The 22491-nt window shown below is 40.1% G+C and overlaps 1 protein-coding gene across 6 annotated transcripts in view; it reads left to right on the top strand.

Moving 5' to 3' along the window:
- Positions 1–22491, top strand: part of LOC123976106 (ephrin type-A receptor 7-like) — a 157785-nt gene that overhangs the window by 25747 nt on the left and 109547 nt on the right. For all 6 annotated transcript variants that reach the window (XM_046057943.1, XM_046057944.1, XM_046057945.1 and 3 more), the window contains exons 2-3: positions 13767–13831; positions 16347–17019. In XM_046057943.1, the coding sequence (XP_045913899.1) occupies positions 13767–13831; positions 16347–17019 (738 nt within the window). The remainder of the gene's footprint in view (positions 1–13766; positions 13832–16346; positions 17020–22491) is intronic.

Here is a 22491-nt window from a genome sequence, read left to right on the forward strand (position 1 = left end):
CACAGTGTGGACAGTTTTCTTTGGAACTAGACAGAAATGGACTCAATAGTACAATTATGTGAACTGTAAATGTTAAAAAGTGTAGATTTAAGCAATCCAGGAGTCATTCTAGAATTTATTGTCACACAATCAGCATATTTCTTTGGATATTCTTATATTCATTTTTGTGTTTGTGATGTATTCAGAAACATGGCATCAGTGGATCAGTGAATCCTAAACCAAGGCTTAAGCCTAAAGTGCGCTTAAAGATGAGGTCATCATCTCATTCATGAATGTAAAATAATCCCCTCTTACTGACACATTTACCACATGGGTAATTCATATGTATTAATCTAAATGCTGCTTTTAAAAAACGTTATACCGCTTTTGTGGCCATATGATAAAGGTTATTTGAAGTGAGTTGATTGAGACCATTAGACGATGGAAGGCAGCCTGCCAATATAGAAGCAAATGTCTTTTACATTATTGCCAGTAGTGGGAGGGGAGAGACAAGATGTGAGTGAGAGCAAGATATTGATGCACAGTGTGTGCATATACGCGACTCTGTTGTGTATAGGCCTGTATATACATGCAAATATGTCCATGTGGTTTTTCCACCAGGGAAACACCCAAGGAGGTTTTCTGAGTCAAGCAAGGCTAATTTCACATAAGATCACCCAGCAACACAACTAAGACATCAATACTGGACACATTGGAATGAACAGATTAGTATTTTGGTGTTTCAGACAAGTTTGAAGCATAAGAAATCTAAATTTGTGATTAATACCTACACTATTATTACTATTAACACCTTGATTAAAGTGCAAACACATCTGCATAATTGCTATTATGTATCTCTACGTGTGTATGTGTGTATATATGTGTGTGTGTGTGTGTGTGTGTAAGAAAATCTTATTAGGCTTATTAAGCTTTAAGGAAAACAATAACTGGCGATACATCACTTATTTACAGGCTACGTATTTAATGACTGATGTGATTGTTGAAACTAGTGGAGATGCTTCAGCTTCTGTCTGAATCAGTTCAGCGGGTGATTGATTGATTGATCACATCATACATTCACTCTGCAGTAATTAATCAGAGCAGCACATCATGTCAGAGGAAAAAACAACTTGAGAAAAAATAGAGACAAACAGCCCAATCAAGCACAATTAGGTGCTGATGTGCGAGTGAAAATAATTCACCACTGAACTGCCAAGTCTGACACCAGGCTGAAGTTAGTAAAATCCAGAAACACATCCAGCATATCCAGAGGGGGGGGTTGTTATCAATGAGAGTGAGTGAACAGCATCAGGAGGCATTTTGTATGTATTTTTGGTAGGTGTCTGTTCTAATTAACTTGTTTATGTATCTCTTTTAATATGCTGACTTCATTATTTACACTAATAACAAGTTACTGTAGCTGCATCTGAATCCTGTTTTTGGTAAAAGTCATTTTTTTAAAGTCCTATATTAAGTCTGACAGACCTGATGCGCCACCTGTTGCCATGTTGGATTTATGTGTATTGATTATAAATTGCATGTTGCGATTGCACTAGAAGGGGCCCCATAAGCTTGGTACTGTGCCACTGCAGGAATTGTGTGGGGGAGTTGCTGGTTTACCCATGGCTTCATACAGAGGGCTTTATACAATACATGTTTTAAGGCATTCATCTCTCTATAAAGCAGTTTGAATACTAATTTTCTGTGAAACAGTGTCGTTGGTGTGTCTGCTTTTCAGTGACTGGATGATGTGTTTACCTCTGCACAACGAGATGTTTGCTTTGCAGTGCACTATGGAAAGATGGGGGAGAGAAAATGAATACTCTTATGTATGTATTAAGTGTCGGTGTAGCGTGTGTTCATTTATTTCTGTAGTTCTGTGGACACTTGAAACCCTGGGGTGAGTGCTGTATGTTTGAAAGACAAAAACAACCCAGGAGGAAAACAAAAAAATATAAGAAATGTTTGAGATGAAATATGGATTGTACTTTATATGAATCAAATGATTTCCTGTGCACAATGTTTTTTCTGTGTGTTTATGGTTGTATATGCATCTTGACCCCCAGTCAGCCCTGTATAGCAGCAGTGCTGCAGGAACTTCTCATTCTTACAGTTGTCAGTAAATAAAGAGAAGGCAGAATAGAGCAAAGCAGGGAGGGGGAGAATGAAAGAGACGAGGAGAGGTGAATGTAGAAGAAGACGACCTAATTTAATCTAAAGTGGTTCTCAAATTGAACCAGAGGGAAAACAAAGTCAGCACAAAACCTTGGAGCTCCTCTGCACTTATGTAACAGCTCTACCCTCCCCTCCCCTCTCACTTCTCCTCCCTCCCTTATGAATAACAGAGAGGGAGGAATGGAAGGAAGGTAAATGGAAGAACAGGAGGGCATAAAGAAGGAAAAACGGAAGGAGAACAAGAGAAAAAGGGGGATAAAGAGTTGTGTACTTCTAGCAAGGAGGGAATGGAGGGAAGAGGACAAAACAGATGAGTGTTGTAAAGAATGAACATGACGAGAAGATGGCAAACAACAACTTTTTACTTCTCTTTGTCATGAACACTACCATTCGCTCTCTTTGCCTCCCCTGTCTTACCATGTTTTCTTTTGCGCTCTGTGTCACTGACATCAAACTATAAGGCCCTGGCAGGCTTTATTCCAGATAGTGGCCTGAATGAGTGTCTAGTTAAATAATGCAGTCTACTGGCTGCCTAGCTAGCTGGACTGAGGGGAGACTAAGGGAGAAGATGGAGGAAGTAGTGGCACACTGCAAAGATACAGACTTCCATTATTTAACAGTCCTCAGAAAGGCTTGCAAGTTAGACATCCCCAGAATTAAAACCAGGGCTCGATGTGTATGTCGGATTGTAAACACAAAGGTGGAAAGCTCATCCACACATACACTCATGTGTACATATATTCAAAAATGGTTGCATAAAGTATTGCATAAATCATGCATGATGTATGCAGGTGCATCTGCATACATCATCCATGCAGATGCACAAATTCAGCTTAAATTACCCAGTGGAAGTGCATGTAACAACATAAGGGTCTGGGTGTGTTTATGTGTGCAGACGTGAATGCCACTTTTGCTTTACGCTCTATTTTTTTTATGACATTTGAAACAACCTTTTTGAGCGCAGAAGACTAACATTCGAGCCTGCCACTTCAACAAGAGAATATAATTATGTGTTTGTGTGTGCAAGTGTCATTGCAGGAGAAACTGTTGAGGGGAAGTTTACTTCTCTCTACTAACCCTGCCATTAATTAACTTTTCGGTCTGTTTTTTTCAGAACTTGTTGAGACATAATTGCAAAAAAAAAGTGTTTTTTAATTTGAGGGGCAAAATTATTATCCATTATTTGTGCGGTCATGTACATCATGTACCAATGCAGCCATACATGTCTGTGATAATCTGTAAAATGCTGCCAGTGTGCACTCTTCATCATCCTGTTTAGCCATGAACTCTGTGAGATGTTATGCAAACACATTAAAAGCTGGGTCACTGAGCCCCACACATACAGTATGCACCCTCACTGCTGATTGTCTTAACATTACATAAGTACCAGGGGAAATCAAAGTCATGCTAAAAAATACAGTGGAATTTCTACTTAAAGGTTTCAGTGTTAAATTGGCATTATTTGGGAAGAAAACAATTGTAGTGAAGCATCCTGTGTTATATTTACTTCACTTTTATTAAATTAAATTTGACGTCTATTGTTTTCCGAAAGCCTCTTTTTATTGGCCTTGTCGCACAGTGGAATGAAAACATTTTGTCACTAAAATGCTTTTGATTTGAAAAATAGAAGTTTTTGAATTGTTAAAGAGCAAGGTTGCACTCTTTGACAAGTCATTGATATTTACAGCCTGGCTAGCAGGACTGGGAATAACATTTCTCATTGGAGACATCACATAATCATTGGGAGGAAACAGCAGATGTATTCACTGTATTGTGGTGTGTGAGCTCAGAATCAGAAATTCTTTTAGAAATACTTTAGCTCCTTGTGTCAAGTTTACAAGAGTGAAGTATACCACTGGATTACAAAGCCTTCAAACTGAACATAATAAAAAATAAAAAAATTATTAATGAATATCAGTGCTGCACATGAGTTGTTTTTATGCTATTTTGGAAATTATGCAGGAACAGGCAAGTGAATGAAGCCCCATTGGAACTCCGCATTTCTGGCTCTAACTACTGATCCTGCACAAATTGTTTGTTTAGAAGTTGATTATTTGTGTCACTTTTAAAGCCTTTAATGCTAATGAGGCGAAGATATGAATGAACTGTCAGTTCCTCTTCCTCTTGGTTATATAAATTGGCCAAAAATGTTTACTGTGCATAGATTGGGCCGATTTCTGTAGCAGTTTATTCAATGTGTTGCCCAGGCCTACAGACTCTTGTCCAACTTTGCACTCGTTGTACTCTATTGTCAGCTAGGCCATGAACCCCAAAACAGAGAGTCATTCCAGCACAGACGAAACATCTCTGTCTATATTTGACTTTCTTCCTTTCACTCTTTTCTATCCCTTCTCTTTGAATATCTGCATCTCTCTTTCACCAACATGTTTGCTTGGTTTATTTCTGCCATGGAATATTCCAGCATTTTATTTCTAGCACTTTGCTTTTAGTGCTGTGACTGTTCCTGAAGTGGTTTCTACATTTGTCCTGTCACTTAGCACTCTGACCATCCTTTAAATAGTTCTGCTCGCATGGTCCACTCGTTCCTTTAAACAGCTCATCCCTTTGCCAAACCCCAGGGTTAGAGTGGCTTGCCTGAACCTGAGCCAACCGTCACGGAAGAGGTATTTTGGATTGCCGTGTCCTAAATGTAACCTGTTACAATTTTTGATAAGTGCAGTTGCTTTAGAGTTAAATCTGACATTAATATATCACTCCAGCTCTTTCTTTAATGTTTTATAAGTCAAGTCTCTGCTTTGCAAAAGTTTGACTTTCCGCCTAGTTGCCAGTAAAGCACTGTTCTCAAGCCTGTTCCTAGGAGCCACTGTGTCGTAACAATAGGACCTGACAGCCCACTTACCGCACTCACTATATCAATCCAGACGACCAATTACAACCTTTTACAAGACCCTACAAATGAAAATAAGTTCTTTTTGGCCTCTGGTCTCTCTATTTCTTTTGCTCGGTTTCTTGCTTTCGCTCAATCGGCAAGTTTCTTCCTTTAGTTTCCGATTCCCGATCTTTCTATCACTCTCATTTCTGTTTCTATGTCTGTCTGGGTAGTAAAAAGGAAGGGATATATATCTCTTTGCCTTGGAGCTTGGAAACATATTGTAATAAAAATGCCATGCAGGTGTGTATTTATCCAGTAGCAGCAGGTATAACTTTAATAGCATCTCTTTTTCTTCCTTAGGTGCCCGACTCAACCTGTCGTTCTCATTTTTGTCTTTTTCACAGTCGGCACTCACTTTTTGCTTGAATTTTGCCTCTCCTGTTTTATTCTTAAACACACACTTTTTGCTTTCACTGTCTCTCTCTGGCACACTCAATAGCGCTTTTCTTTCATGCCCTCAAGCACACACAAACATGCATACACACACTTGCTTTATTCCCCCTGGAAGCGATTTGTCTTAACAGGTGGTCATTCAGATTCAAGACTGGCACTGCAAGAGAGGTGGAGAGAAGGGGAAACAGGGAGGAAATACTGATAATTACAGGAAGGGAAGATGAGGAAGATAAGGTGGGAAAGATTGATTGATTAGAAAGAGAAATTATGTTTTGGGGACATAGACATTGTCACTGTCATCAAGGTACTGCAGTAACCGCTTCTGCATTTTCTGTATAGCACCTGTTGTCTTTGCTTCCATGCAGATTTAGCTTTGATATTGATAATGTTTTTTTGTCTGATGTTGAAACAATGACTGTTTCCAGCACCTTTCAATTATTGCATGATAATTGATTTTCTGTGGCAGACCACAAAACAACTATTGCTATATATTCATAACAGCATCAAGAAGTATGGTTTTTACAAAACATAACTATTAACGCAAAAGCAAGTAAATCCCGACTTTTGAACTACTGTTTTTCTGCACATGCATTTATAAGTGCTTTTACAAAACATAAAACGTTGCTTAACGCCACTCTCTCCTGACGAGTGCATGCATCGCTGGCAGTAGCAGCCGGAGTTTCATGTTGCTGTGCTGCTTTAGCAGATGCTTCAATAAATTATAGGTGGAATTGTTCATGGTTGAAAGCTTTTTGCTGGTCATACAAAGTGTACAACGGACGACAATGTTCTTTGCATCTTAGACCGTGACACAGTAATGACAGTACTTACAGCTGTGGAAAGAACTCCTCTCTCCGTTGTTGCATTCTCCCTTTAGCTTCTTGGCTAACAGTTGACTGACAACATATGATCCGGTGTAGCTGACACATGCCTCACAGTCGTGCATTCACGTCAAAGATGGTGCGTTTAGTAACGCTGTGTTACTTGGATTAGTAACTGTAATATTATTACTGTTTGTGAAATAGTAATCCCTTATACTACTAGGAAACTACACTACTGGGAAAAGTAATATTACAATAACGTGTTGCCCAACACTGCTCCTTATACACAAAACCGAAAACCCAGCTTTACTCTCTTCATTACAGCCCACCGCACAGGCTGGCACCACAAGACTTTACATGCTCTTAGGGTCATAATTCATTATATTTTATTTTATTATTATATTCTTTAAAAAATGTTTGCTAGTTTTATGTTTTATTAAACATTTTGTTTGGGAATTCCTATGGTTTTCATTCTGTTGCTCTCTGCCCTTCCTGTCATTTCAGTCCTTTTCCCTTTTGCCTAATCCACATCCATATAGGATCATTAATCAATTAGTTGATTGACAGAAAATTAACTGCCACCAATTTTGATCATGGATTAATTGTTGAAGTTATTCATCAAGCAGAAATGCCAACTATCCCATAATCTTCTTCTAACTTTATCTTCTTGAATGCATTATTCTGCTGTGCTTCAATTGTGAAAACTGTAAATATGATGGATAGATAGGTTAATGGCATTCTACTTTAGTATCGCTTCAGCTGAAAGTGTAGGGGAGCTGTTAAACAGGAGCTAACATAACTGGCCATATCAGTAATGACACAGAAAGGAATAACATATATTTTTCTTTGCTTTGAATAGTCTAAAACAGGCAAAATATCCATGAAAAAAAGACACTGGTGCGTGTCCCATATGCTGGGTAGCACCTACTCCAACTGAAATAAAATTCAATGTGTCATTCTAAATTGAATATTTTGGTGTGTTTGACTGTTGGTTGAACAAAAACAACCATTTAAATACAGTCCTTTTAGCTCTGGGAACTTATGGTGGGCATTTGAATTTATGCTAGATGGTGGGTTTGAATTTCCCCTATGGGGAATCAGTATAGGAACATCTTATTATTTTTTTTTTTTTTTTTTTTTTTCTCCTGACTTTAATAGACTAAAGATAAATAGACTAATAAACTAAACAATAATAAAATCAACTGCATTATAGTTTATACTGCTTGACAGCTTATTTTAGCAATTTGTACATATAAGAGACACATGCACAGTACCATGATAGCATTTAACCATTCACCCCATTGTCATCCATCATGTAAGTAATTGCATGTTGGGCTTTAGAAAGCGGACAGCCAAATCTCTTTACAATATGTCACATCACTGAAGTTGAAAGTTTAATGACTCTGTTAAAAGGAGAGCCATTTGAAGTTAATGTGCTCTGCTGTTAGAACGGCTATTATGGTACCGCCGGCTCTGTGTGTGTGTGTGCCAGGGACAAAGTGAGTTCCCTGCCACAATTTGTCTCAGAAGATGGTGTGTGTTTGTGTGCGTGTTTGTTCCTGATTTGTGTGTCTGTCCGTTCATACACAGCATTTATCTTTTATGTGCCTGTTTGTGTTTTTATGTGACACTTCATATCCCCATCCATTTATCCTTTTTTATCTGTTCTACAGCAGTATTACTGTATTGCCTCTGTTGAACTATATATTATCTTCCCTCCCACATCTTTGAACAGCAGGGTGGTGTAGCAAACAGGAAGATCATTCTTCATATGAGAGTGTATATATGCTGCGATTCAGGCTCTCGAAGTCCCATGTTCCCACCCTGCTCTAGTGTCCTCTAGCAATGCTGTAAATCTCAACCAGCCTTAGGGGTGCTTCTTCTTTGATATTTCTGTTAAGTGGGAAAGTGAAGAGCCAGTCTCTCTTCTTAGGGATAAACAAAGTATCCCCTACAAAAAACTCTAGTACAGCTGATTCATATGTCTCTTGGGATAATTGACTTATTTTGTAGCTACTATAGCTGTATCTTTCTGTATATCAAAGCCGTTGTTGGGTGTTTTGGGGCAAGTCCAAGTCAAGTCTTAATTCATAAAGGCAAATCCAAGACTAGTTTTAAGTTATGAAGACAAGTTCTAGTCAAGTATCAAGTCTGTCAATGCAAGTCCAAAGTCACTGGGGCAAGTCTTAGTCAAGTGTTGTATCAGTCAAAGCGTGTCTCAAGTCACTAAGATGTCAAATCTGTCAAAGAGTTTCAAGTCAAGACTCAGGTCCCTGAGGGCAAATTCAAGCTAAGTCTGAAGTCATGGTGACTGGTCCAAGTCAAGTTTAAGTCATTTTGACATGTCAAAATCGAGTCTATAGTCTGTGAAAGGAAGTCAAATGTCACATATTCTCAATATATCCTTGAGGCAAGTACAGGTCAAGTCTCAAGTCTTTGAGGGCCAAACCAAGCCAAATAACATGTCTTTATTAGCAAACTACAAGTCACAGTGTAAGTCCTTCAGGTCTTTGAACATTTTCTTATCAAAGCTGTAATAATAGTGTTTTGACTATAGGTGAGATTAAGTCCTTTTAATGCATAGGATATTCTAGGTGTATTACTACGCAAGGTGTGTCTGTTGTCAAACTTGTTTTATAATGTGGCGGTATTTTATCAGGTACAAACCTGAGATTTGAAGGTTTCAAATCTCAAGTCAAGTTTAAGTTAATAATAAATAAATAAAAGTTAAATAATATGAAGTCTCATGTTAAAATCACAGCAGTCAAGTCCAAGTCAAATATTAATTATTAACTTTTGGACATAGTTTGACTGGAGTCTTAAGGCTACAGCTCTGTTCAGTGTTATAGTTTCCTTTCTCACAACCTTTCATGTTAGGTTCAGCCTGTCAAAGTTTCAGCTTCTCCTCTACTCCCCTGCTGTATAAGAAGGGTAATGGCTGGTCAATAGTTGGCTCAGTGGAGCATCAGTGGACTGTGCTTATCCCCGTCTCGGTGCTCTCTCTTCGGGCAGGTTGAGATTCCTGAGCCTTATGGTCTGCCTCGGTGTAGGCTGGCTGATAAGTAGCCCACAGTTTGCAGCGAGGACAGCCGATGCCAGAGCTAATTCTGCCATGAAACTATTGAAGATTAGTGAGGCGAATTATGATATGAGACCCTTTCACTGGGAGGGATTTAAATTGCCTTTGTTTGTTAGAATATGGTATATTTGTGAGCAAAGTTTCTATATTTTATATAGAGACACATTTCTTTGTGACAGAATGTCTCAGGTAAAATGTACGCTATTAATGCATACCTTTTTGTTTATAAGGTATGTACAGAATTGCACTACATTTCTTTTTGTTCTCTCTGCTTTTTTCTCTCTTTCTCAGATTTTAATAGAATAAAGAATTTACACTCAGTTTAAAGTTGCACACACAATTAAAAAATGTTTGAGCAAGAGTGCTTCCTGGATTCAAACTGAGTTTGCTCTTTGGATAAGGATGTGTGGACACAAAAATCACAAGAAAACTCCAAGGCACTCTGTTTTTAATAAACAAACTCTGCTGCGTTTTGGCATCATCCTTCATCAGGGGCTTGGCTCGAGTTTGTTTTAGGTCTTATGTGACCATGCCATGACAATAAAGACATTTTAATTGTTGAAAAGAAAGTGCCTCTGTGTTTTCATGTAATTGTTGCGCACATACAGTTGGTTTTAACAGAATGAAAACTCTTAACTTTGGAAGCCCTTGAAAGGGGCCTCTGTGACAGAGCTGTCTTCATCTGGCTGTCTAGCACTATAAAGGAAAAAAATAGCCCTCCCCCACCACCACCACTTTTGAATACTTGACCTAAGTGTAGTAGTGTACGCCTCTCCTACAGCGGTCTCATCCCTCAGTGCTCGCTTTGTATCCATCGCTGTGTCATCCTAGTGTGTCAGCAAGGCTGAACAACTCAATTAATACATCACACAAACCAGAGACAGATGAGAGAGTTGGTGGGAAGGAGTTAGAAAGCGACACTTACACTTTAGATACACCACTACATGCACTAATGAAACCCCTCATTGCAAAGACAACCTCTCCACCTCCTCCATCCTCACACACACCCACTCACACACACACACACACACACACACACACACACACACACACACACACACACACACACACACACACACACACACACACACACATGCATGAAGGCAGTCACACACATGCAGCAACAACACACACACACACACACATGCATGAAGGCAGTCACACACATGCAGCAACAACACACATGATATCAAAATCTACAATTTTCCTTCCTATAATGCGTGCTGATAAAACCTCTTAAGGTCTAATTTCTTAGAGAAAAACACAGGATGTTTTCCACTCTAAAGTGCACAAAATATTCCTTTCAGCATTGCTGTTGTATGCCAGCCTCAGTCTCATCGTATGTGTCCTAAATAGGGCTGAGGCCAAATGGACAAAAAAGCAAAATTGGTTCACTGATCCATTGTCCCCATAATGATGGGCAATTATTTATGAAACAACCTTTGAAATTGGTGTGTAGCAGCTAATGTGTCATGGCTATTAGTCAGAGCCACGAGTAGAGAGGGAGAGCTTTTGTTTCTTTGTAACATGTTCTTTCTCTAACCTCTTCCCTCTCCGTATACTGACCCTTCCTTCCCCAGCTCTGCTTTTCTTTGCTAAACTTTTTTGTCTTTCTCTCGGTCTCTCTCTCTCTGTTATCTGCCTTTCTGTATTTCTCTCTCCTGCCGCTAAAGGCCCATTAGTCTCTCTAACTAGGCTGTGATTACAGGACTTATGTATTCAGTGTGTGATCATAGTGCCAACTTTGCCCTCAGAGTCTCTGTCTGACTGACTGCTCACTAAGGCACACTGATCCCTCTGTGTATTACCCAGAGTATTCATTTATTTGCACTACTCCTTTCCTTCTTCCTTTTCTTTATTGTGTCTCTCCTGCCGACTTGACTTTTTTGTCATTCTCGCTTTCATGTTGGCTGACTTCTCTTTACCCTCTTCCGCTGATTATTTTCTCTCATAGTCTCTTTTGCCTCCCTCCTCAGTCTTCCTCTGTTTCTCCACCACCCTTGGCCTCTCCCGCTCTAATCTTCTCCAAATGCCTCTGTGTTATCAGCTAACCACAGAGCCATGCTTTGGGCACCCAGCAGTGTTAACCCAAAAACAATAAAGTTTAGTGTTTTAGTAAAGGATCTATCATGGTCCATCAAGGCTTCACTGCACTCTAGCCAAGGCGCCAGTGTCTCCTTTTCAAGCAAACCCCCAAAAAGAAGAAAAAACTATTCACTCTCCTTGGGCTCTAGGAGTTTTGGCTATCCAAACTGTGACACTGAGAAGCAAGTCTTTTTTTCTGAATCTCAAATAGCAGTTATGTAACCTTGTGTTAATATTCCTCCCCTGGAAGGATGGAGTCATGGCCTTGGGATGAAAAAAATGTTAAATGACACCTCTTAGAAAATAGTTTTCACAATTTATTTTTGCTCCAATATCAAGTTTGTTTGAAAAGTTCAGCCAGTGTATTGACGAGTGTATTTTCACACCTGCTTGCCTCAAATATCTTCTTCCATTTTGGTACATCAGCACATCTACGTGTCAGAGTCCACAGCCTTCTTGTCAGAGCATGACTCAGTATTACAGGTCTTGAGTTGTCACATTTTACAAGGCCTACACCATGAGTCACACTGCGTAGGTTTCTACTCTTTGCTCACAGGGACGTCCATGTTGGCCAAAAATCTGTCATCATGTAGCAGCAGGTAAGAGATCAAAGTTATATTATAAAGAACGCAAGAATAGCTTAGAGATGGGTACTTGTCAAGGAGTCTACTGCCTACTCTACTTTCAATAGCTGTCACAAGGCTCCTGTAGTGGTTGAAAGTCAAAGCAGAAAACAAAAGTTAAAGTCAAGTAACACAAGAGGGAAAGTAGCATTTTCCAAGGATGAAAATAGCAGTCTTTTTTGCACTAAGTGGCTTTGTCTGGTTGTCAGACCTCATATTGCCTCAAGGCTGTAGTTTTGGGAACACTGCAAGAGAGTCTGATGTTTGTGTGTGTGTGTGTGTGTGTGTTGGGAGGGGTCTTTTATAAGCAGACAAGCTTAAAGCCTTGGTAACTTTAATATCAGCAAAATCCTTTAAAAATGATGCAGCTCGCCATATGCCACTACAGATGTTGATACTACATTATAGATTAAGATAAATGTGCTGATGATGGCTTTCATGTATGCCTGCTGCATACTACTGAGTATGTAACAACGTCTCGGTTACTATGCCAACTTTTAATTGAACAGGTTGCTTGGGTATTTTGCAGTGATGGATGTATTCAGATCATATACGTGTGTGCCCAACATGACTTATTGGCAGTTTTATCTGACCAACAGTCCAAAACCTAAAGATATTTGCTTTATGTGTGATCATACTGTAAATGACAAACAACAAACAAAACATCAAACGCTCACATTTAAGAACCTGGAGCCAGAGAACATTTGTATTTTTGCTTAAAAATCTATGGAACGATTAATCGATTAATAACTTAATTGTTTGAGTTCTACTTCTATTACAAGAAAATGTCTTATATTTAAAGTTTTACCTAAGTAAAAGAGTAGATGTTTTAGCAACAAAATGTATCCAGTGTTTTCTATGTTTTTATATGATTGTATATTAAATATCTTTGGGGTTTGGGCTGTTGGTTGGACACAACAAGCAATTTGGGCTTTGGGAAAATGTGATGAGCCTTTTTATACTATTTCCTAACTATATATACGTAACTATGGAAGTTAAGTACCTCAAAATTTAGTAAATGTAGTTATGTTTCTTCACTAGTACTGTGGTAAGACTTCTTGTAAAATAAACAAGAAAAACAACTATTTAGGTAAAGTCAACTCTTAGAAGTCCCTTTTAGAAAACGTCACCTTGCTGTGTCTTCAATTTGAGCAGCTGCTAAATATGCATAATCCACTGAACATTCTCTGGCTTCACAGCGCTTTATTTCTTGTGAAGCTGTCCATGGTCCTGAAAACAGACTCAACTCTGGCTCTTGCTCCTCGTCCATGGTGCTGAAAGGAAAACACTTTTTTTGAAGTATACTGTTTTCTCGGCTGCAACACTGAAAGCTAACTGAGGGTACTCTTTGCCTCTCGGCTTGTTTTGAAAGCTCCAGCTTAAGTCCTCAACAGACGGTATTAATGCACTTATCAAAGGATATGTTCACCCTCACCATCCTTTGACAAGCCTGCCTCACTATTAATGGCTATCTTTCACTGTAAATGTAACATGTCATGTTTCACTTACACTGTTAGACTTTTAAATATAAGTCACTCTTTCTACTCTTTCTTTATGAGCAAGTCTTTATCGTGTTTTGTTGTTATGCCCTCATGGCACACTGTTGACAAACTTATTTATACGATAAGATAAAAAAAAAGAAAATTCTGCACTATAATCCCTAATAAATTGACCTTTTACCCTATGGCTGTCTGTCTGTTTCCTTTTATTTGTTGCAGTGGTGCTGCTGAATTCTAAAGAGACTCAGGCAGAGCTGGGCTGGACGTCATATCCCCCCAATGGAGTAAGTGTGCTTACCTACATTTTTCATTGTCTGTATGTTTGTTTGTTTTTTTTGCTTGTTCACTTGCCAGCCTCTACAACACAGCTGCTTGCTTAACAGCTGGCCCAGACCACCCTTTTTCATCCCTCCCATTCTCTCTGTCCATGCTGTTTCTACTTTTCTTTCTTCTACTAATCATTCCCTTTCTTTCTCACACCTAGCGCTCACTTCTCTTGCAGCCAAAGCTAATTATTATCACTTATCAATATTGCTAACACAGGCTAGGATACTGCAGAGCCCAAACCAGCCACACAGATTGCTTCCATAGATAAATGGCCCCCTTTCGTATCAATCGATTTTTGCTTGTAAAAACCTTAGTGCTAAGTTATGACTAAGACAAATGCAGGAGCCCTTTTAAAAGAATCTGCCACTGCCGAAGCAGTTTGTCACCCACTTCCCACCTGGCCTTTCTATGCCCAACACACCCAAGATGTCTATTTTATAAACAGCATGTTTTGGACATACACAGAACAGTATACACATATGTAGCTTTTAGTGTAAAGTGTATTGAATCACTGTCAGATTGAGGTGGCTGTTGGACCACATGCAAAGTTTAAATTTAAGATGAATGGACTTGTCTGACTCACCGACCAGTCCCAATAGAACTGAGAGACAAAACACTGCATCTACTCTGACTTAGTGACCCTGGCAGTAGTGCAGTTTATCCCTTTACCATCACAGATAATCTATTTTCACTGTCTGGTTTGCTGTGTGTATATGTTTGCGTATGTGAGAGTGATAGACCCACATCCGGTGCTCAGTTTAATTTCAGTTGTGTCAAGTCAGAGTTTCCCGTTAGTTAAAATAGTGATATGGAGTTTTAATAATTCATCCATTGGACATATAATAAATCTGATGAAAAGTTTTCTTACTTTTGCTTTATACAACAAAAATACTGTGCCATTATTGGACACCCTCCTCCAATAACTCAAAATAATTAAAACGTAGTCAATTGGTAGAATCGCTTACAATTAATGACTTTAAGTGCCAATATAATTTAAGATGGTCCAACCCAATTTAAATCCTTATATGTTATTGAAATATAATTTCATACAGCCACCAATAGGTAAAATGATGACAGGATTTTTGTCATGCGCAAATCGCCAACAACACCTTTATGACTGGTGGCATACACAAAAGCCATGTTTCTGATGTACATTTTTAAAAGATGAAAATATACAGACAGACCCTTCCCTGCTCTCCCCCAAAGAGATAAAACCACTTTATTTTCACACCTCATTAGCACAGAAAAGTTGTTTGGGAACCAGATGAATCAGAGAGCTCATGTTTCACTTGCTCTCGCAGATACGTTTTGCCCACCTCCCATTCAGACATATTTCCACCGGAGAACCGTCCTGGATCTGATAAGGCCAATCACAACCGTTTATCTAATAGGGGGTGGGTTTAATACAATAACTGATGGACGACGGCTCTCCTTTATGGGAGATGGCTGCAGCTTTCTGTTGAATCCGCTATCATGTTAGTAATAAGCAAACTGGATAGTATATTTTCTCTTTTGTTGCTAAAAAAATGTGTTTAAGTGTGTAATTTAAATTTAACAACTGCTATTACAGGTTTCATTTCTCTGATTGGTTGCATGTCTGTCAAACTGCGTCCAGAGGCCTTTTGTTCTGCGCCCGTTGATAACGCGCCTTCTGAATCACTACCAACAATTAACCATACATATTTCAATTCCAAGTTGAGAAAAATGTGAGTGTAGGCAGAAATATTTAACAAACACTCCTCTCAAATGCAATTACTAGGTAATACCAAAGGCCTTGGAGATCAAAAAAAAAAAACGGTTGAGAAAGCGACTTAGGCCTGACCCATAGTTCAGAAACACCACTCAAGTCTGATGTAATGACTGTGGATGTGCAGTTTGTCATTTTCTCTGAGACATTATTAAAGAATCCAGTAGTGCCAATATTTTTTCAGACAACCAGACACCCACTCATCAGATTATGTCATTAGACTGTTGACCTGAACTGACTGTATTCTTTCTTCCTGTCTTTTTTTTTTTCATTATCTCTGTTGCCTCCTGCCCACTTCACTTTACTTGTTGTCTTTCTTTTCACTCCCTCATATTATCACTTCACACCCCACTGTTCTTCTGTTGTTTTAACAATACCATTTGCTCTCTTTTTTTGCCACGACCATCCTTCCTTCCTGCTGTTCACCTTTCCTTCTTTTCTGTCATCCTCTTCACTACATCTACATATTTAATCCTCTTTGTTGTCCGTCGGTGTGGCGATGGCGCAATGGATAAGACACATACTTTTGTGTGTGAGAGACCCGGGTTCAATCCCTCACTGTGACCCATCCACCAATGTGTCCCTGACACGTAACCCCTCGTTGCTCCAGAGGCGTGCAACCTCTGACATGTATAGCAATTGTAAGTCGCTTTGGATAAAAGCGTCAGCTAAACGAATAAATGTAATGTCTTTTTTCCCCTCCCCACCTGTCTCCACCTCTCCAGTGGGAGGAGATAAGTGGTGTTGATGAGAAGTACAAGCCTATCCGGACGTACCAGGTGTGCAACGTGATGGAGCCCACCCAGCAGAACAACTGGCTGCAGACCGGCTGGGTGGCCCGCCGAGGTGGCCAGCGCATTTTCGTGGAGCTCCAGTTCACCCTGCGTGACTGCAACAGCATCCCCGGTGTAGCGGGGACTTGCAAGGAGACCTTCAACCTCCTCTACGTGGAGTCGGACAGGGACCTCGGGGGTGTGACCCGAGAGGACCGCTACACCAAGATCGACACCATCGCTGCTGATGAGAGCTTCACGCAGGGCGACCTGGGTGAGAGGAAGATGAAGCTGAACACAGAGGTGCGTGAGATTGGCCACCTCAACCGCAAGGGCTTCCACCTGGCTTTCCAGGACGTTGGTGCCTGCGTGGCCCTGGTGGCCGTGCGAGTGTACTACAAACGCTGCCTTGCAACCGTCCAGAACCTGGCAGTGTTCCCCGACACGGTGGCTGAGGCGGCCTTTGCCACGCTGGTAGAGGTGCGCGGCACCTGCGTCAACAACTCTGAGGTTGACACAGACAGCCCTCCAAGGATGCACTGCAGCGCCGAAGGGGAATGGCTGGTGCCCATTGGGAAGTGCAGCTGCAGTGCCGGCTACGAGGAGGGCCACAGCAGCTGTGAAGGTAGGGAATGAATAAATAGACAGTGTGATGCATGGATAGATGAAAGAGGACAGTAAACAATGAGGGAGCAAATGGAACAACAACTGTGTAAGGAAGAGAGAACTAAAGAGCTAAAAGAAACGAACAAGGTATAGAAATTTCTGCAAAGCAGATGTGAAGGTAGGAGAAGGATGGAGGGAAGTTGGTTTGACTACTTCATAGTGCTTTTATATAGTTTAGTTCTGGCTTTCCAGGACGTTGGTGCCTGCGTGGCCCTGGTGGCCGTGCGAGTATACTACAAACACTGCCTTGCAACCGTCCAGAACCTGGCAGTGTTCCCCGACACGGTGGCTGAATAACACAAACCTGTGAACAATTTCAGAAACAGAAAGTGAGTTAAAACAATGAAAAAAAGCTTCTTCTAAATTACCTTATTTATGTATTAATGAGCCCACAGTACGATTATTTCTACCTATTTCCCAGACAACTAAACTAGGTTAAAGAATTTGTAGAAATGAGCGTCAGTATATTGAACACAGGCAAAATAAGTAATAAAAATGAATAATTGCACTATAATCAATGTTGATTTGTATTTGAAGCTGTTTAATGGTAGACTTTTTAATGCATTAAGAGTACTCCATGGATTTAGCATTGTACTCTTATATCATTGTTGGACTCATGGTCGGTTTTGTAATACCAGAGATTACATCTTTTTTTGTCCCTCATATCTTCTTCTTCCTTGTCAAAACCTGGCCCCTACATTACCCACAATGCAACTCAACCGGCAACAGTCCGGTCTGAGGTGTCTCAGGTGTGATGATCTTGTAGCGGCTAATGGCCTTAATAGCCTCAAGCAGAGATGAGGAACAAGTGGCCTCATAAGCTCACTTTTCTGCATCTTCACACCACCTGATTTTTTTCATTTTCACTTAAGCCATTTATCAGACTTTATGAGACTTCAGTTTCCACTGGAGCCACAAATGGCTTTTTTCACATATGCAGATGTACTCCCCAAACCTGTGAACACACTTTGATGTCTAAAAGCCTTTAAGGAAATACGACTTTTAGAACTCAATAATAGACAAAAGTGACTCCATAAGATGAATATTTTTGTGGTGAATCAGAAGAGAGGGCGACAGACGAGGGAAGAAGGGAAAGCAGAAGATGGAAAGAAGTTGGAAATGAGAGGTGAGGCTGTTCATGTTGGAGAGAACAGAAGAATGGATTAAAAAACCATGAGAGAGAGGAAAGGTTGATCCATATGAAAAGAGACACAGGAGCTGTGAAGATATGGCAGATACCATAAGAGTGAAGGAGAATAGTAGAAATAATTGCATGTGAGCAGGGCTGGACTGGGGCAAAAAATTGGCCTTGCCGTTTTTTGGTCCAGATGGCCCACAACAATCGCTCGGACACTCCTCACCAATATGCCATCCTTGCAGTTTTCTTAAATATACTGTAATATTCCCCCAAACCACTATAATGCTGAGTAGTAAGTGCCGCGGATAAGTTTCCCAATGCAAGTGGATCAGTGTATTCATTCACACTCATTTACTGAATCCTTAGTAATAAGAGGTGGCCATGGAGTACACAACTCATCCTCAAATACAAGTAATTTTCACAGCAGCGTGGGATTAGCCTGCGCGATGCTGGAAAAAGTCAGCCATTAGGACAGTTAGTCGAAGTTGAGACTGCATTAAGGAACTTTGCTACATAAACAATGTCAAATGCGCTGTTTGACAGTGAGTGATCACCAGCAGTAGGAGAGAGTCTCACTTTATGATGTTATGATCGTTGCACACACCCTACTTAAGTCTGTCACTTTGTGTTGAAAAGTGGTGGGGACATTTAAGGGCTCAGATAAGTGACGAAACACTTTGCCCACGAGACGTGACAATGCACAATAGTGGGGTCACAAGACAAGAAGATATTTAAAAGAAACTTGAACTATGAATGGGGGGGTCTGGGGTTCCTCTTAATTTCCTGCATTGTGGAGACATTTTCTTAACCAATTTATGGTGGAAATGTCTTTATTTATATTAAGGGAAACAAAATTCAGGTGCCCGGTGAAAGATCAGAATACAAAAAATATTATATAATGCAGTAATCAGTAGCTTGTTTTTGTAGCCTAAGTTGCTTTTTTTGGAAAAGGCAGATCCTTTTTCTTCTGTATTTATACTCCACTGCATATTTTCTTATTGTGAATATAAACCTTTCTCAAAGCATTTTCATTTGTTATTTAACATTTCTTGTTGCTATTTATTTCAAAATTCTTAAACAAATGCTTTCAAAAAGTGGTGAGGACATGTTCCCAGCATCCCCAGAATAAATGACACCCATGACCCTCCCTCCCTACTGCTCTCTCACTACAGGTTGAGCTACTCCATGCTTACCGCTTCACCTCTACTCTCCTCCTGCTCTCTCTGTCCTTCGGCCCTGTCACTCTGCTCTGCTGTCACACGCCTCCTCCTCTGCCTGGCAGTGGCCATGGCTCTCCTTCACTCCTTCAAGTGCCCATGCCTGCACTACGTCGGGTACTGCAGCTGATGTTAAAACTACTGCATCCCTGGTAGCAAACATAACTTATTTTGGCACATTTGGCGGCAGCCATCAAGGTATTTTTTTTGTCCCGAAACACAAAAAGCAGAGGGGGAGGGGGCTATAGTAAGAGATGTGATTGGGCCAGCCCAGTGTCAGTATAGTAAATCAACCTATGGGCCACTGTCTTTGCTCTGTGGTCCAATACATTGGCCCTTTTCGGCCCCATAAGTGCATCAGCCCACCGGGCATTTGCACAGTATGCCAGATTACCAATCCACTGCTGCATGTAAGCAAGGAATGAAAGGACTGTTAACAAATGTTGAGACAAGGAGAAGGATACAAAGGTGGTGTTGTTTTTAAAAGGCTGACAAAAGAAGAAAGGTCTTTTAATTCAATTCAAATTAGCTTTATTGTCATGAATGTGTAACAACAACATTGGCAAAGCATCATACTTACAATATAAGAACAATCAACCCCATACATTTCATTAAACAAGTAATTAAAGCGTAAAGTAATCAAAGAGTGTGTGTGTGTGTGTGTGTGTGTGTGTGTGTGTGTTAAAAAATAAAAATATATTAAAAATAAAATAAATAAATAAATAAAACAGTAAGTGTGTGTGTGTGTGTGTGTGTGTGTTTAAAAAATAAAATAAATAAAACTGTGTGTGTGTATATATTTTCCTTTCTCACTCGACACTGATGATGACAACAATGCCGAGGGCCTCGATTTATCAGTGATGTTACCTTGTTTCATGTGTGCATCCAAAGAATCCAAAGATATCGACATGTGAGCTGCTCGGCGTGTGTGTGTGTGAGAGTGTGAATACAATGACTAATGTCCTCTTTCTTCAGATCGCTGTGTCCTATTGAGTTTAACACCACAGCGTCTCCTCTAACATGTGCATGTAGCCTGAATGGGTTATACACACGCACACACATTTAATGAAGTATTGTCAGTGTAAAGCCAGTGGGCGGTGTGGGGTGTTGCACTCTGACGTAAACAGAGAGGGACAGTATTAGAATCTTTTTTCACAACCCATTGCTCATCCGGCAGCAGCAGTTTGAGCGCCTGGCTCTTAGCTTTCACACCCCATCTTGCACTGTTGTGTGGGTGTTGGAGTCACTGGACAGCAGACTGTGTGCATTATAATGAAGGGCTAATTCAGCAGCAGTGCTGAACTCTTCGTAGTGAGCTGATGTTGTTCTGGTTGATGGTTGCAACTGATTGCTATTATTTGGAAATTAGCTTCTTCTCTTTTGTTTTCTCCTTCCAGTGGTGTGATTTACAGTACAGACTTACGGAGACCAACTTGTATAAAGGCAAGTACCAGTTAGTTGTAGAGGAGGACAGAGGTGATAATGGAGGAAAAGGAGGTTGGTAGAAGATTGAACATGCATACTCCATACGCATACATTGGTATTTATAAAAAGATGAACCTGCAGTGAGAATGTGTTTACATTAATTGATTTGATTTATCAGTCTTTTTATTTACATTGGAGGTATCATTATATTTCCCAGTGCTAATATTTTATTTCTTTTCATTTGATCCTTTATTTTAAGCTCTTTTGTAAAGTCTATGTTATTATAATGGTGCTAAATAACTAAATCTTTCTGACTTTTTGTGATGACTGAGATATCACCATTGATGATAGTTTAGCTGCAGCTGCCCTTGCATTGTTAGAGAACGTTGAACAAGCCTCTTCTTTGGTGTGTTATCCATTGACAGATCTAGTTGTGGAGCAAGGGAGAGATACTGATGTGAAAATGGACGATTGAGGGTGTGTCTATGTCCATTTATGGCTACTGTAGGAGTACAAATGAGGCTTGTTCTCGTGTGCCCAGTTTCACAAAGATTGCGATTTATCTAATGAATCTAATAAAAATATGTACACATATTTGCCCTTGTGCTTACATATAGTTTTAGTCATGAGTCTGGCAAAAAAACGATGTCTAAGGGGAAGTTAGAGACACCTGAAAAGGAGCAGACAGACAGAAGCAAATTTACAAGGTGCAGAAAAAAGTTGTTCACATTGTTAACTGCCTGTGTCCTTTTAACATTGGACAAAGTTAATGAGAAGCTGTTACAGTATTAACAGGAAGAGGCTTCTTCCAACATTTGGCACCCCCTGTTTTATGCAGTTTTGCATATTTTCCTTTTAGAGGAACCAATGCTTGTTAACAAAAATCTGAGTGAAAACGGAAAAAGTATTAGTAGTAAAGTTGGTAGAAGCAACTGCGCTGATCTTAAGTCATGTAGAACTTTGGCTGCGTTGCAGAATTTCTGGTCCTTCAGCAAGTGTTTGACAGTTGGAGATACGTTCGGCTCACAGTTATTGGCAGTTGGTCTGTGTACAAACAAAGTATGTGTTGCTTGACCTGTTTTTTGTAATTACCAACAATGCCTTTTCTACAATAAAGGCTGAGCTGAGGACAATAAAATCTGACGAACAGACAAACCAACGGACACTTTTAGCAGAGTAGTGATGAGCTGTGAGCGAAGTCGGGAAATATGGGGTAGACCAAGGTGAGGAGATATATGGGATTTCTAACAGTGACAGGAGAATGACAAATTGTGAAGGAAAAGCAGGAGTAAAGGGAGAACAGGACAGGCCAGGCATGCTGTCAAAGGAGCTAGCAGACAAAGATAGTGAAGTCCAGTGATGGCACCAATGTAGACAGGAAGACCAGACAGAGAGAGAAAAACAGAGATACCATATTTTTGGTGCTCGACCTTCCCAGAGTACAGTTTAGCGAGTACCAGTGTGGTCTGCCAGGTGACATGGTGAATGGTGAAGTCTCCCTAAGAGCAAGGACACACACACACACACACACACACACACACACACACACACACACACACACACACACACACACACACACTTACTTAACCTGTAGTGCCTAATTTCTCAGTTCAGTTGTAATGGTATGAATATGCAGCCCCAACCCTGGCTT

The sequence above is a fragment of the Micropterus dolomieu genome, linkage group LG09, assembly GCF_021292245.1.
Source record: "Micropterus dolomieu isolate WLL.071019.BEF.003 ecotype Adirondacks linkage group LG09, ASM2129224v1, whole genome shotgun sequence".
Lineage (NCBI taxonomy): Eukaryota > Metazoa > Chordata > Actinopteri > Centrarchiformes > Centrarchidae > Micropterus > Micropterus dolomieu.